The sequence below is a fragment of the Poecilia reticulata genome, chromosome 12 (assembly GCF_904066995.2).
Source record: "Poecilia reticulata chromosome 12, P_reticulata-male-v2, whole genome shotgun sequence".
In the NCBI taxonomy this organism is placed as follows: domain Eukaryota; kingdom Metazoa; phylum Chordata; class Actinopteri; order Cyprinodontiformes; family Poeciliidae; genus Poecilia; species Poecilia reticulata.
Genome location: NC_088841.1, coordinates 11,670,758 through 11,698,382, shown reverse-complemented (window position 1 = coordinate 11,698,382; position 27,625 = coordinate 11,670,758). Strand labels below are relative to the sequence as shown.

Sequence of the window (27,625 nt, the reverse complement as noted above, 5' to 3'; positions counted from 1 at the left end):
TCAGGTCCATTAGATCTTTATATTTTACCAAAATTAAGCTTTTATTTCACAAAATTTCATAAAAGTTTTGTAAATTGTCAGTTATGGTTTTGACACATCATGGTTGTGACAAAAAACTTAGGAATAAAAAGAAGAAAAAACTAAAGAATAACATAAGCTAACCAGAGCTAACTAGCCCTCTCAGCAAAGGAAGAGAAAGGAAGTGGTCATGGGGTCCTCAGAAGTTCTGGTGCCCCCCAATAATGCCTGATTTTTTTTAACATTCTTTTCATGTCTGACGGTGTTGACAAAAACTAGGGACACATTTCAATGGAGTTGGAAAATATTTAAAAATGATTAATTCAATTTATTGATACTTTTATAATTATTTATATGACTACTTATACTTAATTGTCATAATATATAATTTTAGTATTTCTTTAATTGTTTTAAACTATTATGATGTATTGAGTTCTGCTCCTGGACAAGGGATTTTACAGGCATCATCCACCGACTACAATGTTTAAAATAAAAAAATATTCAGCAAATACCTGGAAAATATACATTGTTGTGCTCACATGACCCAGGTTAGTTTAGTCAGATATTTGAAAAAATAATATTTTGTGTATATTTTACTCAAATTTTGTGCTTTATCCATAGGACCTGTTTTGTCCCTATTCTCAAGAATCACTGTCGTGTCGGTTTGTTAATTTCAGCGCACGGTGAAAACTGAGGCCCTGGCCAGCGTAGCTCTTTGGTTCCCCCCTCGTCTCCCTCATCCACCCTTCACCCTCTGCCTCTGGTCAGGGTCGATCAATACTTCCCCCGTAGCTTATCACTAATGTGCAACTGGCTGTTTGTCCAAACTCTGCTCTGTCTACATAAAGACTTGGATGGGACGGCTCTTAGCCCAAATGCACCACGTAGTCACCCTCGTGAACACGGCAGCACTACTGGACTTAAATTTACAAAGGTACAAGGAGCTGAGAGCAGAGGGCAGCCGGACGCCCACTGCAGCACATTAATGAATATATCGATAGAAGGCATCGAAACAAAAGGTAGGTTCTTGCTTTAAGAATGTGTTAACTTACATATTTATTTGGATGTTCTTTAAAAAAAATAAAATAAAAAATCACTAAAGATGAAACAGCCAAATCTGTTTGGCTGTAATATTGAGTAAATTTTCGTGCCTATGTGGCATCTTTCTGGACCAACTCTCATTTAAAGTTTATATTTTAGGAAACCTTTTCCTCTTCTCTGTTCAGCCACATTCTCTACTGCTGCTCGCATTCACAAGCTCACACAGCTGCAGTCATCCCCACAATCAGTAACAGAAGACACTCGTTTGGACTTTGGACACTTTGGATAAGCCTGCTAAAAGTAGAAACGTGTTTCCTGTGTCGCTCTCTGTTTGACAGGTTTTTTTTAAACCCCCGTTTCTTACTATTAGGACTGATACACTTTGCAGAAAAAGTTTATGTTCTCTAGATACCGTTCTCCACAAACTAAACTCCAAATTTTCCTTTTGTTCTTCCAGGTCGTCCATCCCTCCGACAACCTCCATCTGCACACCTGCAGCAAAGTTTGTCCTCCAGAGCTGTGGAGTGTGACAATGGTGTTTGTTTCCTCTCTATCAAACGCCATTATCACACTAAATAGCTACAGTGCGGAAAGGACCTCAGTGCACTCGCTTCAAGTCGGGGTTTGTGCAGTTGATTTATTTTGTCCTAAATGTTTTGCGCTCTTCAGCTTCTGTACTTTCCATTCTTAATGTCGCGGCAGAGGATGAACACGTGTGGCCGTGTGTCAGAGGTGGTGACAGCGCGGGACATGTTGCACCGCCGCAGGGATGGAAATAGACATAAAATGGGTTGAAACATGATACCCTTGAAGTGACCCTAGTTCATTTCTATTTATTTATGCATTTATTTTTATGTCATTATTTTATTATTATTTTTTTGCATGTGAAGCCACAGTATGACGATTTCTGTTCTTGATTAATTCAAACATTTTTGACATGTAAGTAGTACTTGTGTATTAGTTTTACTTCTGTTTAGTATTTTGTGATTTTGGATAAAATAATAAAGTGGATGCTCCAAGCTGTTCCTGAGGAATAAGCAATTTTAAAAATTTAAACAGATTGCACACTTATGCAACCAGGTTGGTATTTCAGACGAATAATTAATAGTACACATGTCACTTTAAACAAGAAAAAATGTTTAAAATAGTTTACTCAGAGCTATTATTTACATTACAAAAATATGTGTACACTTTTTATATCTGTTATGAACTGTAAAAATACTCAACGGTGATTTTATATCATCATATATCAACTTTTGTATCCCATACACTAATCATCTCCTTAAAACCAAACTGAATATTTTAACTTGCCCTTCCATGGATCAATTACTAAAATAATGTAAACACACATAAGTCTTAATAAATCTATATATCTCATGAGGTTTAATATGTACACAAAGGAAAAGTCCCAAGCTTTTCATCCAAGTAAGAAATCAATTTCAGCATTACCACCAGACAATCCAAAGAAATTCAAAGCAACCACCCATACTGTGTAGTAACAGTTCTTTTTTTTCCAAATTATTCAAAGTTTGAGATCATGATTAAAAAAATAGAATAAACTATTTGTGAAGAAAATGATCCAACCAAGCACTCTAAGACATGACAGTTTATAGCTGGTTAAGTATCTAAATATATCAGGTTTTCACAGACTTGAGCAATAAAAACTCTAGGCTGCAGGTAGAAATTGTCACAGAAATAAATACAACTGTTCAGATCAGACAACAGGCTCTGGCTGCACGAGAGTCTCTTATTTCAGAGTGAAACGTCTCCTTAGTGCTTCGGCATCCTGCAACGACCAACATACTGATTTCTGTGCTGGAGGCTCTGAAGTACAAAGTCCAAGCGGGGTCAGAGACTGTTAGCTCAATGTTCTCCTGATGCTATGACTTGTTCTTCACTGTTGGCCCAAATGACTTCTTTTTAGGGATGGCAGGAGGTGGGGGTTTGGGTTTTGGAGCAGCGGAGACCTTTTTGGGCTTAGGCTGGAGAGATTTGAGTCCCAGGATCTCACAATACTTGTTGCACTGATGCAGAGCTTTAAACTGGTCAATAAAGGAGGTGGCACAATTTCCTTTGAATCCCTTATACCTATAAAGACATATCTTGTTGAGTCACCTGTATAGACTATTTTTAATGCTTATTTTAAGGGAAGGGAAAAACTCACCCTTTCTTGCAAGTTGCTATCCCCACATCAGTAAGCTTCATGCCCACTCCTGAGAATAAATCAGATGGATGTCAGCACTCACACATTATGATTTATTGCACAGTTTGCCGCAGTACTTGCTCCCCTGACCTTGCATGTCAGTAACCAGCAGATTGCCCTCTGTGTTATGGTAGACCCAGTGTTGGAAAGCGCAGCACTTCTGCCCCGCCTCCGAGTCCCGTCTCATCACGTTGATCTCTTTGCCGTCCTTCACAGAGTACTTGACAAAGTCTCCGATGAGCTCCTCTTCCAGCGTTGCGTAGGGGATGTCATTGGATGGACGGTGGACAAGGTAGATGGGAATGATCCTGGTGGAGGAAATTCAGCAGGGCAACGTCAGTCTGTACAGCTAATGGATGCCGTGGAGAAGATACAGACCGGCGAGCACGTCACTCACTCTGGGACGTCTCCGAAGGTTTCGACAGACTGAGCTGCTGACGTGTAAGCCTTAATGTACTCCCTCGCTGTGTTCTGCACCTGACACTCCTGCAGAACAAGCAGTGGCGCAAAAAGTGGGTATGCAGGGTATGCAACGCATAGGGGCGCAGCACTAGAGGGGGCGCCAAAACCCCGTCTCGAAAAATGTTTTTTTCTTGTTGGCATTTTCTATATTTAACAGAATGAAATGATCATTAACAGGGAAACCGCACTGATTAGGCGCCCCTCAGCTCCTTCACGTCGCTCTCCCTTCCCATACAGGTGGCTGTGCACGCGCCCCTAAGAGAACGCAGGCGCGCTTTTTGATTTTTTTTTATTTTAGACTTCCACTCGTAGTGCACTTGACAAAATGGAGCGGCAGAAAAAAAAGCTGTCCGGGGCGCAAAACAGAAAACGGAAAAGGGAGAAGGATAAAGATGTTGGCGGGATGAAAAAAAGCCTTTCAATGTGGTTGAAAGATAGTAGGTAAGTACCGTCAGTGTATTAGCAGGACAGGAGGGTTGTAAATAATCAGGTTAGCTAAAGCTAGCCTAATACGGAATCGTCTCATATTTGGCTGTTAAAAGTTGCTTATTTTCCACCATATTTTGCCAATAAATTCTTTAAAAATCAGAAAATCTTATTTTCTGGATTTTTTTTCTCCTTTTATCTCTCATAGTTGAGGTATATCTATGATGAAAATTACAGGCCTCTCTCATCTTTTTAAGTGGGAGAACTTGCACAATTGGTGGCTGACTAAATACTTTTTTGCCTCACTGTATATTGTGGTTTCACTGCTGTATTTTTTAAGCCTATTTAACACAAGATTTATGTCATTCAGCTGTGATGGTGGAGAGAAAGAAGAGAAGATGATGAAAGAGGAAGAATCAGGACAGACAGGGGAAGGCAACAGGTTGGTCGAATGCAGGTGGAAGTGAGGGAGCAACTAGTCCATCTCAAGCACTAATTTTTAAACATTATTTTTTAAAACGGTATTAAGATCTGTAATTTTTACAACTAATATATAATGCTTTTTTGACCACATGACTTAGTGGAGAACACCACAGACAAGGGATGAAGGAGACAGACATGAGGTCAGTGATAGAGGAGACAAGTGATGACATCAGGTAGGCATTAGGAAGGCAACAAAAACCATGATGGTTTGAGTTTCTGATGACCATCTTTGATTGTGTTCTTTTTTGGGAAAATTAGTGCAGGCAGTCATGGTGAGTCAACCACGAGAAAGGAGAATGAGAAACAGAAAGGTGCAGATGAGGGAGAGGAAGAGCAGAGAGGACCAGATGATGAAGAGAGAGAGAAGCACAGAGCTGCGGAGGAGAGGGTTGAGACAAAGCTTTTTTCAGAAGAACCATCTGAATGGCCTTTACCACACAAAATGGGGGACACATTTAGGCAATACATGGTTGTAAATGGCCCACAGAAAGTTTCTGATGGCCCATATCCAAGATCAGAGAAGAGTAAAAGGTGTTTTTCCAAAGCATACTGTTTTCGTTTTCTGTCTAATGGAGAGAAAGTTGAACGAGATTGGTTACTGTATTCTAAAAATACTAACAGAGTCTATTGTTTTGCATGTAAGCTTTTTGGTGAAGCTAAAGTTCTTGACACATGCCTTGTGGAGGGGTATAATAACTGGCGATGTCTTTCAAAAACACTGAAGCACCATGAAACCAGTAGTTCTCACATAAATGCTTATCTGACGTGGAAAGAAATGGCATCTCGCTTACGCCTAGGTAAGACTATTGATAGTGAACTGCAGAGAACCATGGCAGCTGAAAAAGCACACTGGAGAAGTGTGTTGACTAGAGTTATCGACTGCATACTTTTCCTTGCAGAGAGAAACTTGCCACTAAGGGGGAAAAATTCTCAGTTAGGAAATCCTAAAAATGGAAATTTTCTGGGAATCCTTGAGCTCATAGCACGATATGATGTAACACTGGCAGAGCATCTTAGAAAGGCTGCATCCAAACAAACCACTGGATATCTGACATGGTGCACTCAGAATGAATTTTTAGATTCAATATCAGAATGTGTTTTGAGTAAAATATCTGCCAAAATCAAGTCCTCTAAGTACTTTGCAGTGGAACTGGACTGCACACCTGATATTTCAAAGCAAGAGCAGGCATCAGTCATTATTCGATATATTGATACAGATGAGAAGAAAAAAATCACTATTGCAGAGTCATTTGTGGGATTCACTGCTGTGAAGGACACAACTGGGAAAGGCCTCACACATACACTAACAGAAGTATTGGAGAGTCTGGGGTTGGATTTGGCTAATTGTAGAGGACAAAGTTATGACAATGGCTCTAATATGAGGGGAATAAACAAGGGTGTTCAAGCTTTAATACAACAGAGATGTCCAGAGGCCCTATTCGTCCCCTGCTGTAGCCACAGCTTGAACCTTTTGTTATGTGATGCAGCCTCATCTAGCAGAGAGTGTCTAACTTTCTTTGGCACTGTTCAAAGATTGTACACAATATTTTCATCTTCTGTGAAGAGGTGGGACATTCTCACAGAGTTTGTCGACATCACATTGAAGCCTCTGAGTGACACCCGGTGGGAAGCAAAGCTAGACTCTGTCAAAGCTATACGTTTCCAGATGGGGGGAATTTTAGATGCACTACAAAAGCTTGAAGAAGTGGCAGGAGACAGCAAAATTGTCTCAGAGGCAAAGTCACTATCTAATGAGATTGTTAGTATGGAGTTCCTTGTGTGCCTCATAGTTTGGTATGACTTATTATGTGAGATCAACTTTGCAAGCAAGGCACTACAAGCAGCAGATGTGTCAATGGACACAGCCATTAGGCTAATCGAGTCTCTAAAAGAGTTTTTGCTCAAATATAGAGAAGAGGGCTTTCAGAAGTCACTCAACATTGCAGGCAAGATAGCCATTGAAATGGATGCTTCTCCTGGGTTCAAAGAGAAACGACTTAGGAAGCAAAAGAAGTTCCCAGATGACAATTCATGCCCTGGTCATCATGAAAAGGAACCCACAAGGCACTTCAGGTGCATGGTTTTCAATGTTATTGTTGACACACTCCTGCAAGAGCTGTCTGAGAGGTTTTCCAATTTTCAACTTGTGTCTGAGAAATTTAAATTCATCACTAAAATGGAGCACATGACAAAAGCTGAGCTGGAGGAATCAGTGACCACATATGCCCTGACTACTTGTGATGTTTCCAGAGATATCATTCAAGAAATATACCCAGCAAGCCGTCTACTGAAGGGTTACAAGGCTCTAGAAAAATTAAATTTCCTCATTCAAGAAAACCTTGATTTGGTATTCCCAAATTTGACAGTAGCCCTTAGAATATTTTTAACCATGCCTCTTACAGTTGCATCTGCAGAGAGATCATTTAGCAAGCTGAAGCTCATCAAAACATACCTCCGTTCAAATATGAGCAATGATCGCTTGTCCCAGTTAGCAGTGATCTCTATCGAAAATGATGTGGCACGGTCTATTTCATTTGATGCTATAATTGACAAATGGGCAAGTGCAAAGTCACGGAATGTAACAATTTAAATTCCATAAATGTTAAAACTCTGACAAAGAGTGCAAGCTGTTAAGATTTCATATTTCCAAAACACAAAATGTTGAGCACTGAGTGCCCTTGCTGTTAAATTGCTGTTAAATATTTGTACTCTAATAAACTTCTTATTTGCTTATGATTGAAAAATTCACCTGATATAATATGTGACAATGTATGTTCCAAGTGCGTGACTAAGGGAGGAAACCTGAGAAACGGGGCGGGGTGGGGAGTGGTGGCGGGCGGGGGGGGGCGCCGATGATGTTTTCGCATCCACCTCACAAATATGTAGTTGCGCCCCTGAGAACAAGCAACGCTTTCTGTAACATCCCCACCCACAAAGGTAGTCTAACGTTTACAGAAAATATAACTTTTTGCCAAAAAGAAAAAAAACATAAATAAATCAAGCAAATATACAATATATGAGTATAAAAATAAATATTGATAGCAGAAAATACAAGTCAAAATAACAAAGATCTAATTTAATCAAGTAAGTTATTAAGAAAAAAAACATCTGCAAAATAAAATGAAAATGTTTTCTTGTACAAGTTTTTTTCAGAAAATTATTTTAGATTTCATTTAGCTACCGACCTTGCACACTCTTTTTTTTTCTTTTTTAATTAAAATACTTGTTTATTTCCATGTGTTTTAAAATGTTGGTAATAATTTATTTTTACATAACTAATATTTATTTGCTCATTTTAGCAAGTAACTTTTCTAGTTCCAGTTTTAAGCTTTTTCTTCAATTTGCTGAAAAGTTTATTGTCCAAGATGCTACAATAAAATAAGCCACATTTTATTTTGACTCATGTTGCATCTGAATGTACATTTGAGATTTTCAAGTTATAGTGATTTTTAATCTCATGCTACATTCAAATACAGATTGATATGTGGGAGGGAGCTGGACTTGAACCCCTACAAAAATCTCATAATTTAGAGACATGTGTTGTTGTAACCATAAACACTATTGTCCCATCATTTGTTGTCCCACCATTTGTTGTCACACCATTTGTTACACAGGGAGGCATGGCAACCTGAGAAAACTAGTTCAACTGTGACATGCAAAGTAGGAAGCATTGTGTTGTTTGAAGTTTTTTGCTGCAGTAGAAACTGATACACTTTACAAACCAGATGATCAGGAATAAAGAACTTGATGTAAAAATATTGAAGCAATATCTCAAGACATCGTCCAGAAAGTAAAAAAAAAAGAAAAAAAAAGGGGTCTTCTAAATGGAAAATGACTTGAATCATGCAGCCAATTCATTTACAGACTGGCTTAAAAGCAACAAAAATGAGAAAGGAAAATATTTTGAATTTAGGAATATGAATCCTGCAAACGTTTTTAACTACATAAAACTACCTGCTTCTGTTCCTGTATTAATATCACAATGATGTATTTTCCATTTACAATAAAACCAGTGTTTTTCTTTACCTCTACAGCCAAATGGAAATTCTTCTGAAGCAGGTCGTTGTTGTTGTTGGTCCCGTAGCTGATAGTGTTGTGCACCTTGAGCACGCAGGAGTGTCCCGGTACTAGCAGGGGAATCTGACCCGCCTTCAGCTTCGTCCGGAAGGCCCGTCGATGCATGCCCTCGCCAAAGTGAACTTTTTCTGTGAGTATGCTGATGGGGTGGTTTTCTCCAAAGTACTGATCCGACAGGAAATCATCTTTGAACAGGAGTCTCGAACAGTGGGCATCCTCCTCTTCACTGCACAACTCTTCAGGCATAGCTGAGAGAGAAACATACATACTTTGTATTTTTTTCCCTTTCTTTTCTTTCTTTATTTATTACCAAAAAGAAAATTTAATTGAACTGAATTATTCAAAGTAGCCTTTAATAAGTACTCACTTGAAGTGATCTTTGGGGATGCAGGTATCACAATCTCACTTAAAACTAAAACACAGCGAGAACAGAAAACGATTAACTTAATGTGCTTATTTTTCTTGGCTCACACATTTTTTGATTACGATCGTTTTTTTGTTGTTTTTTTTTACCTTCATATGTGAGCACATAGTCTAGGTAGACAGAGCCATGAGAGCAGCTGAGCCGACACTGGTACTTGCCCAGATCTTTGTGGGAAGCATTGGTGATGATCACTGACACTCTGCTCTTGTCTCCTGCACTTCAGAGACACACGTTTATTTATTACTTAAGCAATTTAGTAATGGAAAACAAAAGACCTATTAGCATCTGAAAGTAAGAAGCAAAATCTTTTCATGCTTGTGTGGCGTGGATAACATCAAGATTTGAAGGTTTTTGGGTTTTATGAAAAAAAAAAAAAAAAAAGACTTCTAAACGTCAGTGTGTTTCGATTTCAATGCCAGCTGAAAACATCATATTCAGATGGTTTTTGTTCTTATTTCCTTCCAGTATCCTTTTCTGCTATCCTGTGAGCATGCTAATCCTTGCATAGAGATCAGTTACTGTTTCTGAACCTGAGCCATTTGCACCACTGCACCAAAACGGTCAAGGAACATTTAAAGGAAATGTAACTCTATGCACTGGAATGGGGAGTGTCAAAGAAGCTGGAATAGATACAGTGCAGTGCAAAAATATTTATTACCATTTGAACTTATTTTGTAATACATTTTGTCCTATCACAACTACAAATGTTGGCATGTTTTATTGGGACTCTGAGTGACAGAGCAGAACAAAGTAGCACATAATTGTATAGTGGAATGACACATGGTTCAGACATGAATCTGAACCAAAAGATGTGCTAATTGCATTCGCTTTACTCTGAGGGCCCCAAATAAGATCCAGAGTACCTTCAGAAGTCACCTAATTGGTAAAGAGAGTCTGTCTGTCTGAGAGTAATTTAATATCAAATAAAAATACAGTTGTTCTGTGAAGGCCTCAGCAGTTTGTAAGAGAACATTATTGAAGAAACATCATCACAAAAACCAGGAAACACCACAGACAGGGTAATCAGGGATAAAGTTGTAGGGAAATTTAAAGCAGACTTAGGTTATAAAACAACATTCCAAGTTTTGAACATCTTGTAGAGTGATGTTTAATCATCTCGGATGTAAAAGAATACAGCACAAATGCTGCAGTGTAAAGATAATTGGCTTGGGAAGTAGTCATAGAAAGCTACGATAACTCTAGAAGAAATACCAGTTCCAGCTTGCAGAAAAGTCATTCATAAGACACAGGCTGCTATAGTGAAACACGGTGTTGGTAAAGTCATGCTATGGGATTGGTCTTGTTTAGCAGGGACAGGGAAGCTGGTCTAAGTTTATGTGAAGACGGATGAAGCTAAATACAGAACAACACTGAAAGGAAACCTTGTTAGAGGTTGAAAAAAGTAGAGTCAGCGGTGGAGGTTGACCTTCCAGCAGGTCAACAACCTCTAAACATACAGCCACAGCAATGACTTATGTTAGTGTACTTTCGTCAGTTTGAATGGTCCAGAGACCTGAATCCAAAGAGATGCTCTGACAAAACCTTCAAGGCACTGAGACCGACTGATTTGTGTTTAATTGTGTTCTGGAAAAAATCTTAAGTTCGGTAATTTAGCCATGTAAAATGACAGTAAATACCTTCTGTTAATCTGAGCCAGCGGTGCACCGTCTCTGCTCCAGGTCACAGTGAAGTCTGAGTGCACTCCAGCAAACTGACACCAAAGACACATACTCTGAGGGTCTCCGCTCACCGACTCTACCTGGATGGGCTCTACCACTTTCGGATCTGCACACATCAGAACAACATGAGGACGAAATAGAAGAGCCTGTCCCAGAAACACACAGCTTCTGTATCGCGGAGCTTGATGAGGGCCCTCACCTTCCTTTAGAGGGATGTTCTGTTTGACCCCCTCACCATGTGCTTTCTTCTGAACAGCTGTGACTTCTGGCTGTGTCTCTTCCCCTTGTGCTTTTAACGAAGTATCAGTCTTTGATAGCTTGGACTCCAGAACACTGAGAATCTTGCCAAACTTATCCCCTGACACGCGTCTCTTTTTAATAACATCGTCATTCGTGAGCTCTTGAAGATCAGAGAGGTGGGGAGCTTTCTGAGACACCTTATCTTCTGGCTGCTGGGTTTTTGCTTCAACAACAACTGACTGATTTTCATCCCGCTGAACTTTCCCAGCTTTAATTCCCTCAAACATATCCACCTTTCCTTTTGCAGATTTTGGTTTTGCTCCATGCTCCGCATCAACTGATGCCTCTGTTTCATGCTTAGCCGATGTTTTATGACCGTGTTTCTTTTTCTTCTTGCCATGTGGCTTGCCCGTGCCCTTCTCAGTTCCCACACCGGTCTCCATTACAAGTTTAGCCTCTTTGGCTTCGAGCCCAGCTTCGATGTTCTCAATAACATGATTTTCCCCAGTTGCTAGGTGGCTTTCTTGCTGCTTCCAGGTCTGCTGGTTGGAAACGTGCTGCGATGTACTCTCTTGTTTTTTGGCAGCCTGTGTTCCATGATGAAGACCAGATGATTTTTCCTTTTTGGAGCGCGTTTTGCTGTCTGAGGGGTTCTTTGAGGTTTTGTGAGGCATTTTGAGCTGAGTTTGCTCACATTCAGCAACTGTGAAGATGGGTTCTGAGATCCAGGGGATAAATGGATCGTTTAAGTTTAAAGTGATGCATGCAACACGATCCTTCTCTGATATGAACAGACGATCTCCGGGAAAAACGGTGAACCTTGCTAGATCTGTGCTGAAATCCTTGATCTCGTCCGGTGCAGAAAGGAAAGGCCACACGGTGTCTTCAACTTGCAGCTCCTGTAGTTTCTCATCAGTGTTTGTTGTGTTCTGCTTTGTATGAATCAGCTCCTTGTGACCTTCCAGAAATTGTTTATCGGTAGTTCCACCCAGGGTCGGAAAGGGTTTGCAATCTCGCACATGACCACAACGGATGCTGTCACTCAGGCAGGCTTCTGTGCAACTTTGATCTCCTTCCAAGCTGCTGCTTGTCCGACAGTCGAGGGCAGTGTTACCACTGAGGGGAGCTAAGCACATAATAAGCTCATGACTACCTAACTCCACCTGACTTCCTCCAACCGGGTCTAGAAAAGTGTTAAATGAGACATTTGTGGGTGTGTCCGCCTCTGGTTCATGTGCAGAGAAGATACTGAAATCTGTTTGACCTTTGTCTCTTTTAATCTGCTCCTCTGTCACAGACTGCTTGCACAGAACATCTCCAAAGACCTGATGATAAAATAGACAAGAAGAAGGACAAGAAAAATCATCTCAGTTTTAAAAGAAATTCAGCAAATCAATGTATTGCCATTTATTTGTCCGTGCAGTGCCTTGGAAAATTATTCAAGTCGAATGAAATATTTTGTCATGTTACAAACTTCTTATTGCTGTCTTAATTTTATAAAAGTCTTTTAGTAATAGTAATAATATTGAAAAAAATAAAAAGACATGAAAAATCATACATGCTTTTTACAAATAAAAAAATCTGAAAAGAGGGCCATGCATAAATATTCAGCCCTCTTCACTCCAATGCATCCAATTCGCAGGCCCCACAAGTAGAGCATTAATCAGAATGACAGCCAAGAAGCAGATGGTAACTCTGGAGGAGCTGCAGAAATCTAAAGCTCAGTTGCGGGAATCGTTTTATAAAACAAGTTTTGGTTGTAGAGTTCACAATCTTGCAGTTTATTTTTTACGGATCTGCAACCATCCATGTATCGTCAGACATTTTATAGCCTATTTGCAAATCACAATACATAGCAGAAGACCAGTGCTGATTATAACCCTCAATATACCACTGAACTGAGGTCATGATAACATTTTGCAGTGGGATGTTTTTCTTTAAATTTATGGTTAGTATGGAGTAAATCTGGAAGAAAATCTGTTAGAGGCTGGAAAAGACTTCATACGAAGGGAGAGGTTCATTTTTCAGCAGGACAACAACTCTAAATATACAGCCACAGCTACAGTGGAATGGTTCAGATTATGTGTTAGAATGGTCCAGTCCAAGTCTGGACCTAAATCCAATTGAGGATTCCAGACAAGACTTGGCTCACAGACAGCTGGACACAAATTCACCCACAGCTTTCAAACATTTTGAAAAAACATGTATAACTTCATTTTTGTAATTATGCAATGCTTTGTGTTGGTTTACACATATAATACCAGAAGAATACAATAAAGTTGCGGAAAAAAACATTACAAAGTTCAAGGGGTATCAATACTTAGCATGCAGCTATGTCTATCACATGTAAATGAAAACAAAACACAGCGACGGCTTCTTAAGTTGCCTGTTTCCAGAATGAGTTTCCTGGTAAACACTCACCTTCCTATAGAGCCACAAAGTAAAACTTTACAAAACCTTGTTTCTTCCAAGTGCCGCCCGACGCACAACTCATGCCCTCTGCTGCACAGCCATCACCCAGACTTGCTGGTTTGCTCCGAGTGGATGAAAACCAGCCTTCTCCTCCCGAGGACTTCTGAGCCTCCTGATCTTGTGTTTTTTAACTGAGACGTGGTTTGAACGAGTGCGTTTAAGGGTGTAAGAGACAGCTGGAACTGGACAGAGTCGTGTTTCAGTCCTCAGCTGTGCTCTCCTCTCACCCCTCTACCCTGACACACCGCAGATGCGGGCTATTATCAATGAACTGTCAGCTATTATTAGATGCCATTTCTATCCGTCTGAGGTCTTCTTCTCAGGCTCCCCTGATCCTGCAGCGCTCCTCGACTGCCGGGTTTTTGAGATGGAAGCCAAAAGGGTTAATCCAAACAATGCAGGATAAAAGTTCAAATCCCAGGTGGCTTCAGCCTCGTGTGTGGCGGGTGTATACGTGACTGGCTGGCTGAAGGTATGGCAGCAATCACAAGGACATGGGCAGGAATGTCTCTTAACATTCTTGCTTTGTTTCCAAAATGTGCGACTAGTTTGTTCATTGGCCAACAATGTAAAGCCATTTGCTGTTTGCTCCGGTGTAAAGGTTGAATCTTTCCAGCATCTCCCACACATTTTCACACAGGTCAGCAATGCTCTGAATGCATGTAAGTGTGACCAACAGACACAGATCAACCCTTACAGTTTTTCTTACCAAACTGAGGACAAGTCTGTCTCAGGTAATGCCACAAATTTAAAAATATACCTTACCTCCTGAAGCGCCAGGTCTCTATGAGTGTTCAAATCCACTTCTTCTGTTATTTTCAGCTCGATTGGACGGTTTTCTTCACTAGAAAATAAATCTTGTTCGAAGGTCTTGGAACATCTGTCAAGCCGAGGGAGGTCCAAACAACCCAAAGACACAGTTCCAGCATTGAGCGTGACTTCAATCATTCTAGCATCTGAGTCTGCTGCAATAGAGAACAATCCAGCCGGTGTGTTTTGCAGAGCGGAGCACGGGGAGGATTCTGCCTGGCTGCTCAGGAGCTCCTCTGCCTCTAGCTCTCCTCCACATGTACGCAGAGGTTCAACGCTCTGGGAGGCTCCTCTGCCACAAAATTCAGGTCTTGAAGCGTCAAGGCACAAAGAAAGACAGCTTTGTTCAGAAGGGATGAGACTCTCTGGGATATCTGGGGTCTTTAGAGGCTGATCTTGCACACCCATAGTTTGCTGCCTTTCCTCCACCTCTGTCGCCTGTAGATTGTCTCGCAGAGTCTCCGGCTCTAAGTGAGTGGTCACCTCCTGCAGCGCTTGTGTCAAAGCGTCAATCTCAGCCCCTATTTCTGCAAAGGCGGCCGTGATTTCTTCTGGCGGATCCTCAATGACCCCAGTCCAGTCTGAGAGTGCACTGGCCCAGCTGTCTACTGACGACCACCTCTCCACTGGTGACCAGCCAACCCTCCTGTTGTCACCAGGACTGTAATCTGACCCTTGTAAGGAGTCGCTTAGCACTTGATGATCCACAACCTCTTTGTCTTCCACATCCTCACCTGTCAGATACTGGCATGCGTCCATCCAGAGCTCGGCGGGGCTGACACTGTGCTGCCTTTGCAGGGTCAAAGCCGTGACCTCTGCTTTCACAAATCTCACATCACTTTCCGACACCCAGTCCACCTCCCAGACATCCACAGCAGGTGCTCGTAACTCATCACACTGGCTTGCCTCTGACATGTTGTTCTCTGAGACTTGTTCCTCTGTAAAGCCACTTTGACACTGTGTCTTAATGCCTTCTAAATAACACATCGGGACATGTGCCTCACTGTCTTGGTCTGCCTTTCCGACGCCCGACTGCAATGTTAACTGGTATTCGGGATGCATGGTCCTATGAGGATTTGTTGTGTTGGTAAGGATGAAATCCCGCGTGTCGCTTTCAAAAATATAAAGATCTGACAGAGGTGCTGGAACCTCAACACTGTCTAAATTCTCTGATTCAGTCGGACTAATTTTGTTCTTCAGGCAGCACACCGGAGATGTTTCTGGTTCTACATACAGCTCTGTTGTACTGGACATGGCTGGAATAGAGTCACTGCAGGGATCAGGCAAAGGAGGTACCGCTTCGCTTTCTGGTTCCAATGGATCCATACAACAAGGTCCAATGAAGGCAGACTTTTGTGAAGACTCCAAGCAAAGAGACATGCTGCAAGATGAATAGCTTAAACTATCACTGTCAGGTAGTTTCTCATTGGTGGAAATGTTTATTGTGTCATTTTCATCTGGGATGGACAGCACAGGTAGAGTCTCTGTCTCTGGTTCATGCACCTGTGCTCCAGTTTGATTGTCTGTGAATGGTTCTGCAGACCACTCAGGGTCATTTGTGGAAAGTTGCGAGGGGTCCATCAGGACTTGAGGATATTCACTGGCCCAAGCAATCAAACTGGAACTTCACGATTTCTAGGACCAGGCTCTGTGTCCAGGGATGAATTACTGATGTCTCTTTCTGTTGGGGCTATTCCCTCTTTTGATTCTGGGATTCAGTGCCTGAAAAGAAACAAATTCAATCATCATTAGAACTTGTTGGCCATCTGTGAATAAATCACCTGAAAATGTCTTAAAAATAGACTGGGGTTAGGCTCCCTTTATTTTTCCTTTGTTTTTTAAAGAAAAAAAAGGCATTGCATTTATTCACATTTTAACTAAAATGATGAGACATTTGAATGAAATGGAAAAAGAGTGCTTTTCAATATAAAATATTTAAATATAAGGGGTGGTGGTGGTGGTGGGTGTGGTTTGGCTTCATCACAGCTGTCACTGGGTGAGAGGCTGTGTAAACCCTGTGCAGCAGCACACAAGCAGAGGAGGGTGTGGGGTTCGGGCAAGGGGGCTACAGGTGCCCCACCATCTGCAGTTTTAGAGATGATGGGCTGTGATGATAGGTTTGAAATAAATGCCATGATTTATTTCTGTAGGGAGAGTTAACCTGGTCAGAGTTGTTGGGAGATGAATGGAGACAGATACACAGGAAAGGTGAAAGAAAACTTGTGAGAGGCTTCTATCGGTACTGTGTGAAGATATCAAAACATGCAGACAGAGCAACAATAGTAAGGTTTAGATGAAAGGCTGTTCATTTGTTTAAAGTCCAGTCAAAGTTCAGACCAAATCCAACTGAGAACCTTTTCTTCACAGACTGAGCTTGATTCATCTGCAAAGAAGATGGAGCAGTTTCATTTCCCCTCAAACTAATTATTTATTTATTTTAATTATGCTAAGCTTTGTGTTGGTCTCTCAACAAAAATCCCAATAAAACCTTATTAGGTTTTTGCAAATCCTAAAATTAATCTTAAATAGGTCAAATATTAGTCCTTACTGTCATACATCGTGATAAACCCATTGGGATTTTTCATCTGACTTACTCTCTCCCTCTCTGGCACGCTGATGTCAGTGGTCCCACTGACTTGTTGCCAAACTAATTATGAAATGTCCCCCCCAGGCCTTTAACAGCACCGAAAACTATTCCCCCTGTTTTCTTGGTGGTCAATGTAAAAATGAACACGTACACAGAGTCCTTGAAGCTACAGGGGGTTTAAATAACTTGTCAATCTCATCATCTTGCTTTTTAAATTTATGAAGTGTGTAACTGTTTTTTTTAGCGGGTCTCATGTGAAGCATCGATGGGGTCAGTGGTTTCAAAACATTCACTCTGACATATAAGATGAAAGCTGGCGGCAGAGTAACTGGAAAAATACCAGCTCATCTTCGCTCCTGACCTGCATTTCAGTCACATTTCAGCCTCATATAGGACACCTGACTGAGTGCTGCAGCTTCAGATGTTTACATTGAGAAAAACACACCTCAACAGCTGCAGATACAAAAGCATTTCAGACTGAAATTAGAAAACATTTGGCCATCCTAATATTCACAAACTTGTCCATAATGCAAGACGCATCTAAAAAAATTTATATTATTTACTACTTGTCATGCTGAGAGCAAAGAGGGATGAAAAACCTTCATGCTTAAGCATTTATATTTGCCTAACAACAAGAATTTCTGTTGGATTATTTATTTATTTTTATTTCATTTAGATCAGACTGTCTGGTAGGGTTGATTTTTTTAAACTTCAGAAAGAACTTGCTATTTGCTGGCAAATAATAAAAATTTTTCTTTATCTGATTCTGAACAGATCTCCCATTAAAGTGTGCTCTAGTTTCAGGATGAAAAGTGAAAACCCCAACAAAACTGATGTTACAAACTTCGAACCGTGTCTAAATTTTTTTTACAAATTACAAAACAGGAAAAACTGACAGCATTATAATTTCGGTTTAATTGAGGAGATGAAAACTGATGCTCAATAAAAAGTGAGTCATGCAGCAGCAGAGTGTTTGTTTCAGCCGCAAAGCCACAATCAACCGATGAGCCACCCCACAGCTGAAGCTGAAAAAAAAACTATTATAATTAAAACTCTTGTCTCATCTGCTGGGGGGATTTCCAGCCAAACAAACAGTACGTACCCTTTTTCATGGCTGTGCCGTAGAGGATATAGACCTATGATGTAGGACTTCAGCGAGTGCTTGGGCAGAGCCGGGCGATCTCGGGGTGTGGGGTTATTTTTAGATGTTGTCCCCCGCAAGTACACAGTTAGTTACCTGATATTGTGAACATGTGCTGATCCCGAACATTTAAAACCTGATACGTACACTTCCAGACAGCTTCAGGGATGGCCTACTTTGGCTGATGAATTTTCTGATCAATTATAAACAGAGCCAGACACATTTATGGCTACAGAGAGAGAGAAAGAGAGAGAGAAAGAGAGAGAGGGAGACAGAGAACATGATTCATGTTTAAAAAAATAAGGTAGTCGCTCATATAGAGCCTTGCATATACATGAATACTTACTGAACTTATAGTTTATCATGTTTCAACAATAAATTCTGATGTGTTTTAAAGTAGTTAAAAAATGTGAAGTAGAAATAAAGTGGTTATTCATTTTCAAGTTTTTTTTTTTTTTTACAAATAAAAGGAGTCCTAGTGTGGTGTATCACTGTCTCTATAAGTCAATACTTCTTTCATTGCAGTTGCAGCTGCAAGTGTTTTTGTCTGTCACGCCCAGGTTTGCAGATATAGACTGTAATTTTCTGCTGCCCCTTCTGATTAGATAAGACAGTGATGAGATACAACTAGAGATATGTTCATGAGCCTTCAGTAAAATCTCCTGAATGATCATTTGGTCTTGCTGATTGTTCCTTCATTATTTCAGTCCCTATTTCATTCTTAGAATCAGAAGTAGTTTGTTTTCTGTCCTTATATTTATGTCAGTTGAGTTTATTGTTCATATTTCTACTCAGGAAATGCATGTTAATGAATGTGTCAGTTTGAATGACTTTGGATTTATACTTTGATTCAATTAGGAGCTCATTGTAATGTTCCCCGAGGATGAGAACTATTTTATCATCTATCCTTTATTAGAAAAGGTCAGACAATTAATAAGGTCCTTTCATAAATGGTGAGCTATGCAAGGCTGATTAATTTATTATTATTTGTATAATTTAATGTAGCACAAGATGAACCAGCTTTCTGTTTTGAAACGATACGTTTATTGAAATGTCTTGTTTCTGAGCAGGAGGAGAAAAAAAAGGGGTGACACAAACTGCTAAAACTGTGTTATGCCGTTGTGTAACGCTGATTTCCATACACCTGTACTTGTTTTGCTCTGTAAATCTACCAGGCAACTATTGGCATATAATTAGACTAAATTCACTTGTGAGGTAGTTGTGACTTTTTATTGACTCATAAGGGCGACAAATGTGACCTTTTTTTCCGAACAAAGGTCAAAAATAGAACGCTTGAATGGGAGCTTGGTATAATTTCATGCATCTTGAGCATGGTCGTTGCAAGCTTGATGTGTCCTTGTGCTCTCATGTCGTCATTAAATGGAAAGGATCGTCTTACCAAAGCAAGCTATATTTTCACACACACTGGCTTCAGGCTGGCCTTTGCGCTGCTTTCCAACACCCAGCCTGGAATGAAGGAAACCATATTTTCTCTTGATGAAAATCAACTGATTGGAGAAGGCTCTGAGAGAAGGAGCAATGGAGTTTAACAGACAAAAGGCATTTCTTGAATTTTCTTTTATCACCTTTCTGGTTCCAATCACAACATATGACATCTAAACTCTGATCAGTGTTTTATTTCAGAACGCTTGGTTCGTCACGATGGAAAACAACAGATGGAAAAAAAAAACCAAGCAGCAGTAGTAGCCTCAGCTTTTCTGTGAGGTTGCTCACTGAGATTGTGTCAGCTCAATGCAATGCACAACAAAGCTCCTGCTCCACATCCACTGTAACCGAGAAGGCTGTAAACGGGGCTATGTGCTTGATGTCACTGGCAACTAAAACTCTTTGTGATTCTCTCTTCAGTTGAGTCACTGTCTGGTAAATGGCCGTGAACTACTTATAGAAGAAATGCAGTGAAGTCATTTGTATTCTTGGACATTTGAGGGACGTAAAAGAAATGGCTGACATAAGAAGTGAGTCACACAGAAAAAGCAACCAAATTAGTTAGGTGGTATTGGAAGTATGGTCATTATTTTAAAATAAATTCTATAAAACTCTAACAGGAAATCCTGTGAGGTTTGGGGAGAAAGAAAAAATTTAATCATTGCTGGCTGATAAACACTTTTGTGAGTTTATGAGCTTTTACGAAATGGTCATTTCCATCAATCTTGATTGCCCAGAGTAAATGTTCATGGAAAGACAATGAGAAAGAAAAGAAACTAATTTCACCCAAGGATCTGAGAGAACTCTGACAGACAACCATTATCGTTATCATGATATGCTAACAGCTCAGTTTACAGGCAGCGGTGACGATATTTCGCAGTAACATGTCCTGGATGACACCATCGGGTGTTGACAACCTCAGCTAATCCACTTAATTTTTAACTCCTCTGGGATTTTTGGTAGGTGTTCAGATTTTATTTGAGCTTCTGAGATGCTAATCAGTTCCTCTCAGTCTTATTGACACAATTACGCATTGCAGCAGCTGTTCCAAAGTAAAAAAAAAAAAAAAAACTAAGAGCAGAGATACTTCCAGCTGCACAGCATCCAAAACCAGAGAGAATAAAGACAAACATCATGTTTCAACAAGAAAGAGGAGGAATAAACTATTTTAGAAAAAACAACAATACAGAGCTACTCCAACTTGATCACATCCGAAGAGGTATAATTCTAGAAAAAAAGAAAATGACAAAAATAAATGCTGTAAAAAGTACAAAACAAAATTGAAAGAAAGGAAAAAAATTCACTAAACAGATTTGATGCAATATATTTATTTCTTTTACTTTGCTGAAAATCTTAAAAGGTTATTTTAGTTTTCTATTTGAATTATTCAGTATTGTGCAAACTGATATTAATTACCCATATCTCCATATATGTCAGAAAAACAGACAGGCTTTCATGAGGTTTCCTTTCTCTCTCTCTCTCTCTCTCTCTCTCTCTCTCTCTCTCTCTCTCTCTCTCTCTCTCTCTCTCTCTCTCTCTCTCTATGGCTTTAATTGCTTTCTTTTTCTAAAAGAGTCTGTACCACGACAACCAGCACATCTAACAATACCTAGAACATAAATGCAACTGAAGGATTTTCAGCATACAACCTACGTTGAATGTTGAGGAACATTTAGTCAGTGAAGTTTTGTTTAGCTGCTGTGTAAATATAAGGACGACCACTTTTCTTAGACACTCTTCAAAATGTGAAAAACAAGAAAATGCAAAAACCAAAGAAAAAAGGCAGATATATTTTGATCTCTGTAAGAAACTAAGTAACAATAAGAAAACATCTACTAATCTCAAATTGTCCGTAATTATTTCGCTACGGCAGCAATTTGCCAACTCTTTACAAGGGATACCGATATACATATGTTGAAAGGTGCTGTACTATACAAGGCAGATTCTCTAGATGCATTTGAGTTTCAGGAAGAGGTAGGGTTTCTCAACCAACACAGTGAGAGCACAGCCAGCTGCCAGAGTTAGCATCAGATGGCCGAGGAACAGGTACATCTGTAGAGGACAGACACCCATTGGCACAAAAATATGAAGAAAATAGAAAGATTTGTTAAAAAAAAACAAAAAACGATGAAGATTAAATTCTCACAAAGTTGATGTCTGTGTAGTGGATCGGCGTCTCTTGCATGCCATTGTAGAGGATGATGAAGATGGGATGGATCAGATAGCAGGCAAAGCTAATGTTGGAAAGTGGAACCCAGAAACCAAAGGACAAGAATGTCTTGATAAAACCTGGAGAAACAAATATACACTAAAACTGAGATGCTAATTCTTCCCTTCCTTTTACAACTGTTTACTTTATACAGCGATATCTAGAGTTCAAAGATAAACATAACCTAATACCTGTGGTACAGTTTTTGGTAAAAGTAATCAAAGAACAAAGAAGAAGAATGAAACATATATGCTTTTTTAAATGAAATTAAGTGTTTTAAGTGTTCTGCCAAACTGGAGATGTAATTGGATTCATTCATACCTCCATAGCCCTCCTCACATGCCAGTATGATCCAACTCACAGTCAGGGCCCAGACTGGTCTGTGCAACCCCTGATATAGAGCATGAGCCGCAGAGGGATAAGGTGGGGTGTCTTTCAGGTAGTAGGCCAGTCCAATCAGCAAAACCATCACAGAACAACAGCACAACCAACCAAGCGCTGCTTGCCACTGAATAAAAAATTAAGCACACAAATGTAAAGACCGGTTTCAGTTCAAAGTTACACATCAGCTGATGTACAAAAGACAGTGAACATGCAAAATATTTCATTCACTTCTGCTTTATTACAAAGTAAGGGTTCTCAAATTCTCCAAGAATGGAAAATCCAAATAACTCACCCTTTCCTTTAATAGTTGATCTTTCTTTGTTGTCAGGTATATTCCTGCTAGGATCCCTATTAGAAACGGTCCATATCTTGTGTAGGGTTTCACATAGTAATGCAAAACATAGTTGTCTGATGTTCTGCAAAGACAAACTCTTCAATGTAAATATGTGAACTCCAAAAGAAGAGGTACATTTTATATCATTTACTGAACCTCTTTCGGTTGGAGGCTTACATTGTGGATGGCTGAAAGACTGGAAGGTGCAGACATGCAGTTATAGCAGCACTGGCCACAGTCGTGCTCACCAAAATGCCTCCTACCACAACAGCAAACACACTCCTTTTACTGAAGCAGAAGAGACAGAATGGAAAAGGTTATTACTCTAGTTTACATGGTGTTTGGGATGATGTTAAAGGATGTGGACATACAGCCTGTAAATATAGACCAGCAGGGGGGTTGTGGCGTAACACTGGAAGTCCAGAGACAAGTACCACGTCCAGGGAATACACTCAGGAGAGATTTGGAGAGAGGCAAAAATGAGTTGAAATTCCTCCTGAAGACATATGAAGACCTGATGAAACTTACAATCTCATGGACTGGCAGGAGATTGCTAACCAGCAGTAAGTTAGCCCACCAGTACGCCTTGCAGTCCGTCAACATTTCAACAAATGGGAACCAGTAGGGTCCCCACCGCACCAAAGAGATGACGCTGATGGTGAGACACACTGTGAACAGATGCAGAGGCTGAATCCTGGAGTGGGAAGACGAGGAGAAAAATGTAATCTTTCAGTCCTCAGATTTACTGTGCAAAAACATTATACTTTGTTTCACCCATTAAATTTGTTTACATTTTCTTACAACTCCAAATTTTAATAGATTTATTGGCATTTTATGTAATAGACCAACACAAATCAAATTTTTTGCTTTCACTTTACTGCATTTCCCCTAATTGAAATCCAAAACTATGAGTCCACCTGTGCAAAATTTTTTATCTAAATATATATCCAGCAGTTCTGTTGAAGCCTTTTATGGTTCTCGGATAAAACTAGTGAACAAACAGCATCGTGAAGACCAAGGAACAGAGCAGACAGGTCAGGGATGAAGCTAAGAAAAGTTCAGAGTATCAGGTCGTAAATCAATCAATATAATGAAAAAGACGCTTATAGGAGCACAGTTCAGGACCCTGCATGTACAGCCAGAGCTACAGGGGAATGGTGTACATCAAAGCCTACATGTTACAACGGGAAAATCAAAGTCCAGATTGAAGTCCAATTGTGGAAAAATTCTGTATAGACTCTCTCAACCAATCTGACTGAGCTTGAGGTATTTTGCAAAGCAGTTTGGGCAAAACTTTCAATTGCTGAAGGTGGTAAAGACATACCCCAAAAGATCTGAAGTTCTAACTGTAAAGACACTAACGCCACACATTTCTCAGATTTTTAATCGCAAAACAAACAATAAACCAGGTTCCATTTCCCTTCCATGTCACAATTATGTTGCTCTTTGTGTTGGTCTCTGACATAAAATACAAATGATGAAATGCTGAAAAATGCCTATGTGGTGTGAACTATTTTGTAAGGCACTGTAATATAGTCATCCAGTCATAATATTATGCCTTTTAGTCCTCTTGAAGAGATAGTTGGCAACCAGACCGAGACTTAAATTGTCTTCTGCCTTGTCGATTGAGCTCAGCAAAGACCTGGCACTGAGCAAACCCCTGAAAAGTAAAGTTATTAGAAGTTAGAAATCACTTTATGCGCCATGATAAGGTTAGCAGTATTTCAGTCAAGTCTCACCCCAGCAGTAAGAAGGTGTCAACGGCGAGAAAAACAGGCCCGCTGATGGTGAGCACATATACTGGGCTGCTTTCGACTGCTTTCCTCCATGTTTTGTAGTTATCTACAATGGGAGACACGACAATGTGCACACAATATTTTGAAGACGCTGCAGGCTGCTCTCTTTCTTACCTAGGTTGTTAATAACTGGGAACTGTGCAGAATGGCCACATATAATCCACAGCAAGCTGAGGACGCGAATGCCGTTCAGAGAGGTGTAGTTTTCACATGGGGCAGAGGAGGCTGTGCTGAGGACCCCCTTGCTTGTTGTCTGCAGGGAGAATGCTTGAAAGCAGCTGGAAACACAGCGTCGAGAAAGACACTGTCCAGCAGGGCCGATTCTGCCTGTAAAAATAAACATCTGAGTACTTGTCTATTAGCAGGAGATCAAATGAAAATTCTCCTTACCTTTTTCCTCTAATGTGCTCCCATTCATTTCATTGCTGGACAAGCCATTGGTTTTCAGGCTACCATAAACGTTTAAATGGGAAAACTCAATTGTGGGATTGATGGTGCTGCTCTGCTCTGATCTTCTTAAGGCTGTGAACAGGGTGGCCACCAGAGGAATGGCTAACATTACACAACACACACACCTGTGGAGGGACAAAGATTTAGTTTAACTCGACCATGGGCATTGAAGAACAGGCATGCAGAGGGATGGGAGTAATGTCAAGGGATGACTAATATACTGACATGCAGGTGATGTCTGATGCATCAAGAGAGACTGCGTCAGCCATACAGTGAGTCATGATTAGCTCCCAAGAAGACTGATTGGTCAGGATTGGAGGTAATGGACTAAGGAGGGACTTCTGGTTAAGCTGAAGTCTGTCTATTGGGAAAATAGGTACCACGTGAGGAAAATGCGAAAATAATCCCAAATCAGAGAACGACAAATATGCAGAAAATCTGCCTTAATTAACACTCACCACAATGCACCAGCTGCTTCACATCGTCTTCCCCACATGAGTCAGGAACACAAATGCCCACAAAATACTGTGTTGCTCCCTACAAAAGCAGGAAAGAAATATATACAGTTTTTCTCTATAACTTACCATCCATCCATCATTAAGGTTTTTATTGGTATTCACCTGCTTCAGGAACACCTGGCAGTAGTGTGTAGAGAAGCTGGGGCCAATGGCAGAGCGACACTGCTGCGGCGAACCAGGCTGGTTCACGTTACCGTCTTTAACACTGCTGCCCATCTTTCCAAAGGAGTCGTACACTTTTTTAAAAAAAAGGAGAGAAACATTGCCCCTTACTTTCTCCACAGGAATGACAAATCCTTTTGGGTGAGACATTCATCTGCTTTGATATGTAAGTAGGTCAACTTTAAGCCCAAGAGGGAAAAAAAAGTCAATAAATTAGAACGTGTGCTTCAATGAGGCTCGTTTGCCAGATTATTTTTATGACAACAGCCTTAAAGAAAACAAACATATTTTTCACTAAACCCACATTTCTGTCTTAAAAGTAATGTTTTATAGCTTTGAGCAGAAAATCATAATTAACAGAAGTGAAGGCTAAACAGTACCCTAAAAAACATTAAACACTTTTCTTTCAACTTTTTGTGTTTATTTACACTCACTACCAGTTAAGTATTAGAAAGAGTGAAATGTTTATTGTATTCTTGCTTTAGAGTTTTTTTTGTTTTTTTTTATGACCATGTATACTACATTGTATTTGTAAGGATTCAATCCAAATATGTGCCAGGTGATTTTCAAACAAAACCTGGGCTCTGTTGATAAAATAACCTTTTGATGGCCCAGTCTGCGAAACCACAAGGAACATATCCAAAAGGTGTCAGCACTTACTGAGAGCAGCATATTCCTTTGGCTTGTCCTGGTTTAATTCCCAAAGGAATGTGTTGACATCCTTCATGCATCTTTGCAATATACTGTAGTTGAGTGAGTTTCCAAGTACGATGTTGCCGCTCACTAACAGAAGAAACACAAGCCAACCAAGGGCCATTTCAGTGCCGACTGCACCTCTTCTGTCCACAAGGTGCTTAAATAACAGAAAGGGTCACCTCACCAAGCAGAGAGAAGCATGAAATTGATCTTCTTAAGGAGAAATGGAAAACAGCTTTGGAAACTGGAGCAGGGAGGATTTTCTGCATCAGGTGTGAACGGCATTTAGTTACTTGAAAAACGGAAAAATCAGAGCTGAATACGTCACTGCACAGCATGACAGTAATTACTGTGGAATCACAATCATGGTCAGCTTTCCTGAACAAGCGTCAGGCAAATTTAATTTCATCAACCAACCAACCAAATTTGAATTTCAGTAGAGCACATTTTGAACTTGCTTTTAAACAAGAATCGTGTACTTGAGAGCATCACTAATACAAAGCAAACTTTGACATTGTTACAGCGATTGATGTGTAACAATGTCAAACCTTCTATATGTAATATATTTCTAGTAGTATTTTTTTCTTACTTTTTACTTCCATAAGTAATATTATAACACTACACTTCCTTGAGTACAATTTCTGGCTATTCTACCCACCTGTAGTTACCTCACCTAAGAAAGAACAAACATGTTTAACCATGGGGAGGTATAGGAGGAGAGGGGGTGGCCACTGTGACTCTGTGACTAGAATAGTCGTCTTGTGATCGGAAGGTTGCAGGATCAATTCCAGCTTCCTCCATGTTGAACGTGCCCCAAATTGCCTACTGATCTGCATAAAGCTATCAGTGTATAAATGTGTGAGGGTGAATGTGACTCCAGTGCAAAGTGCTTTGACTGGTCAAAATGATTGGAAAAGCGCTATATAAGTTCAGACCATTTACCAAAACTTTATAAGACACAAACTTATCCCTGATAGAACTTCAGAGACACTAGAAAGATGCCTGCATTTACTTTAAAAAGTACCTTAATGACAATAAAAATGCGGCAGCCATGATAATATCAGTGCAAAGTGCCCACTAGAGGGAGACGTTGTATCACCCACCAAGCAACCGAAAGAGAGCAAGAGCTTTATCTGGCAGGAAAAAAAAGTTGCAACACAAACCTCCATTGCTCAGCCTGAAGCTGGACATTATTAACATGCAAGGCTTAACTGAATTTCATTAATTACAAATTTACAAATACTGAAAGAGAAATGATGTGCAGTGTTGTATGAAAAAAGTCAGTCAAGAATAAAATGCATACAAAAATGTGTTGACCAATGAAAATTTTAAAGTGACAGTGACGTAAAGGATTAATGGCACAGGAAAAGAACCCATTTCATTGCACTTTAAATTTGTACAACGGCATCAATACTTTTCAGCACCCTTAGTAAAAATTTTAAAAACGTTTGCCTGTATGTATTTCTTTTTGCCTTAATATCGCACTCCACAAATTTGAACAAGTCTGACCACGGCGGATAAATTATTGTGGCCAAACGTGCAGCAAATGGCAAAACGCACTGTAAAC

At 40.1% G+C, this 27,625-nt stretch overlaps 2 protein-coding genes across 2 annotated transcripts; both read right to left on the bottom strand.

Moving 5' to 3' along the window:
• Positions 1–2,419: 2,419 nt before the first annotated feature.
• Positions 2,420–15,916, bottom strand: alpk2 (alpha-kinase 2). The gene is made up of 10 exons (XM_017308028.2): positions 14,291–15,916; positions 11,013–12,378; positions 10,772–10,919; positions 9,224–9,351; positions 9,078–9,122; positions 8,660–8,958; positions 3,660–3,748; positions 3,353–3,570; positions 3,224–3,272; positions 2,420–3,147 (listed from the first exon to the last, which is right to left on the bottom strand). The coding sequence occupies exons 1-10, from the start codon at positions 15,914–15,916 to the stop codon at positions 2,940–2,942; spliced, it is 4,176 nt and encodes a 1,391-aa protein (XP_017163517.2). The 3' UTR covers positions 2,420–2,939.
• Positions 15,917–21,015: 5,099 nt separating this feature from the next.
• Positions 21,016–26,193, bottom strand: oacyl (O-acyltransferase like). The gene is made up of 15 exons (XM_008424510.3): positions 26,023–26,193; positions 25,303–25,436; positions 25,141–25,219; positions 24,908–25,043; positions 24,623–24,807; positions 24,347–24,559; positions 24,176–24,278; positions 23,995–24,096; positions 22,965–23,130; positions 22,808–22,887; positions 22,614–22,724; positions 22,395–22,518; positions 22,040–22,226; positions 21,656–21,798; positions 21,016–21,561 (listed from the first exon to the last, which is right to left on the bottom strand). The coding sequence occupies exons 1-15, from the start codon at positions 26,177–26,179 to the stop codon at positions 21,457–21,459; spliced, it is 2,025 nt and encodes a 674-aa protein (XP_008422732.2). The 5' UTR covers positions 26,180–26,193; the 3' UTR covers positions 21,016–21,456.
• Positions 26,194–27,625: the final 1,432 nt, after the last annotated feature.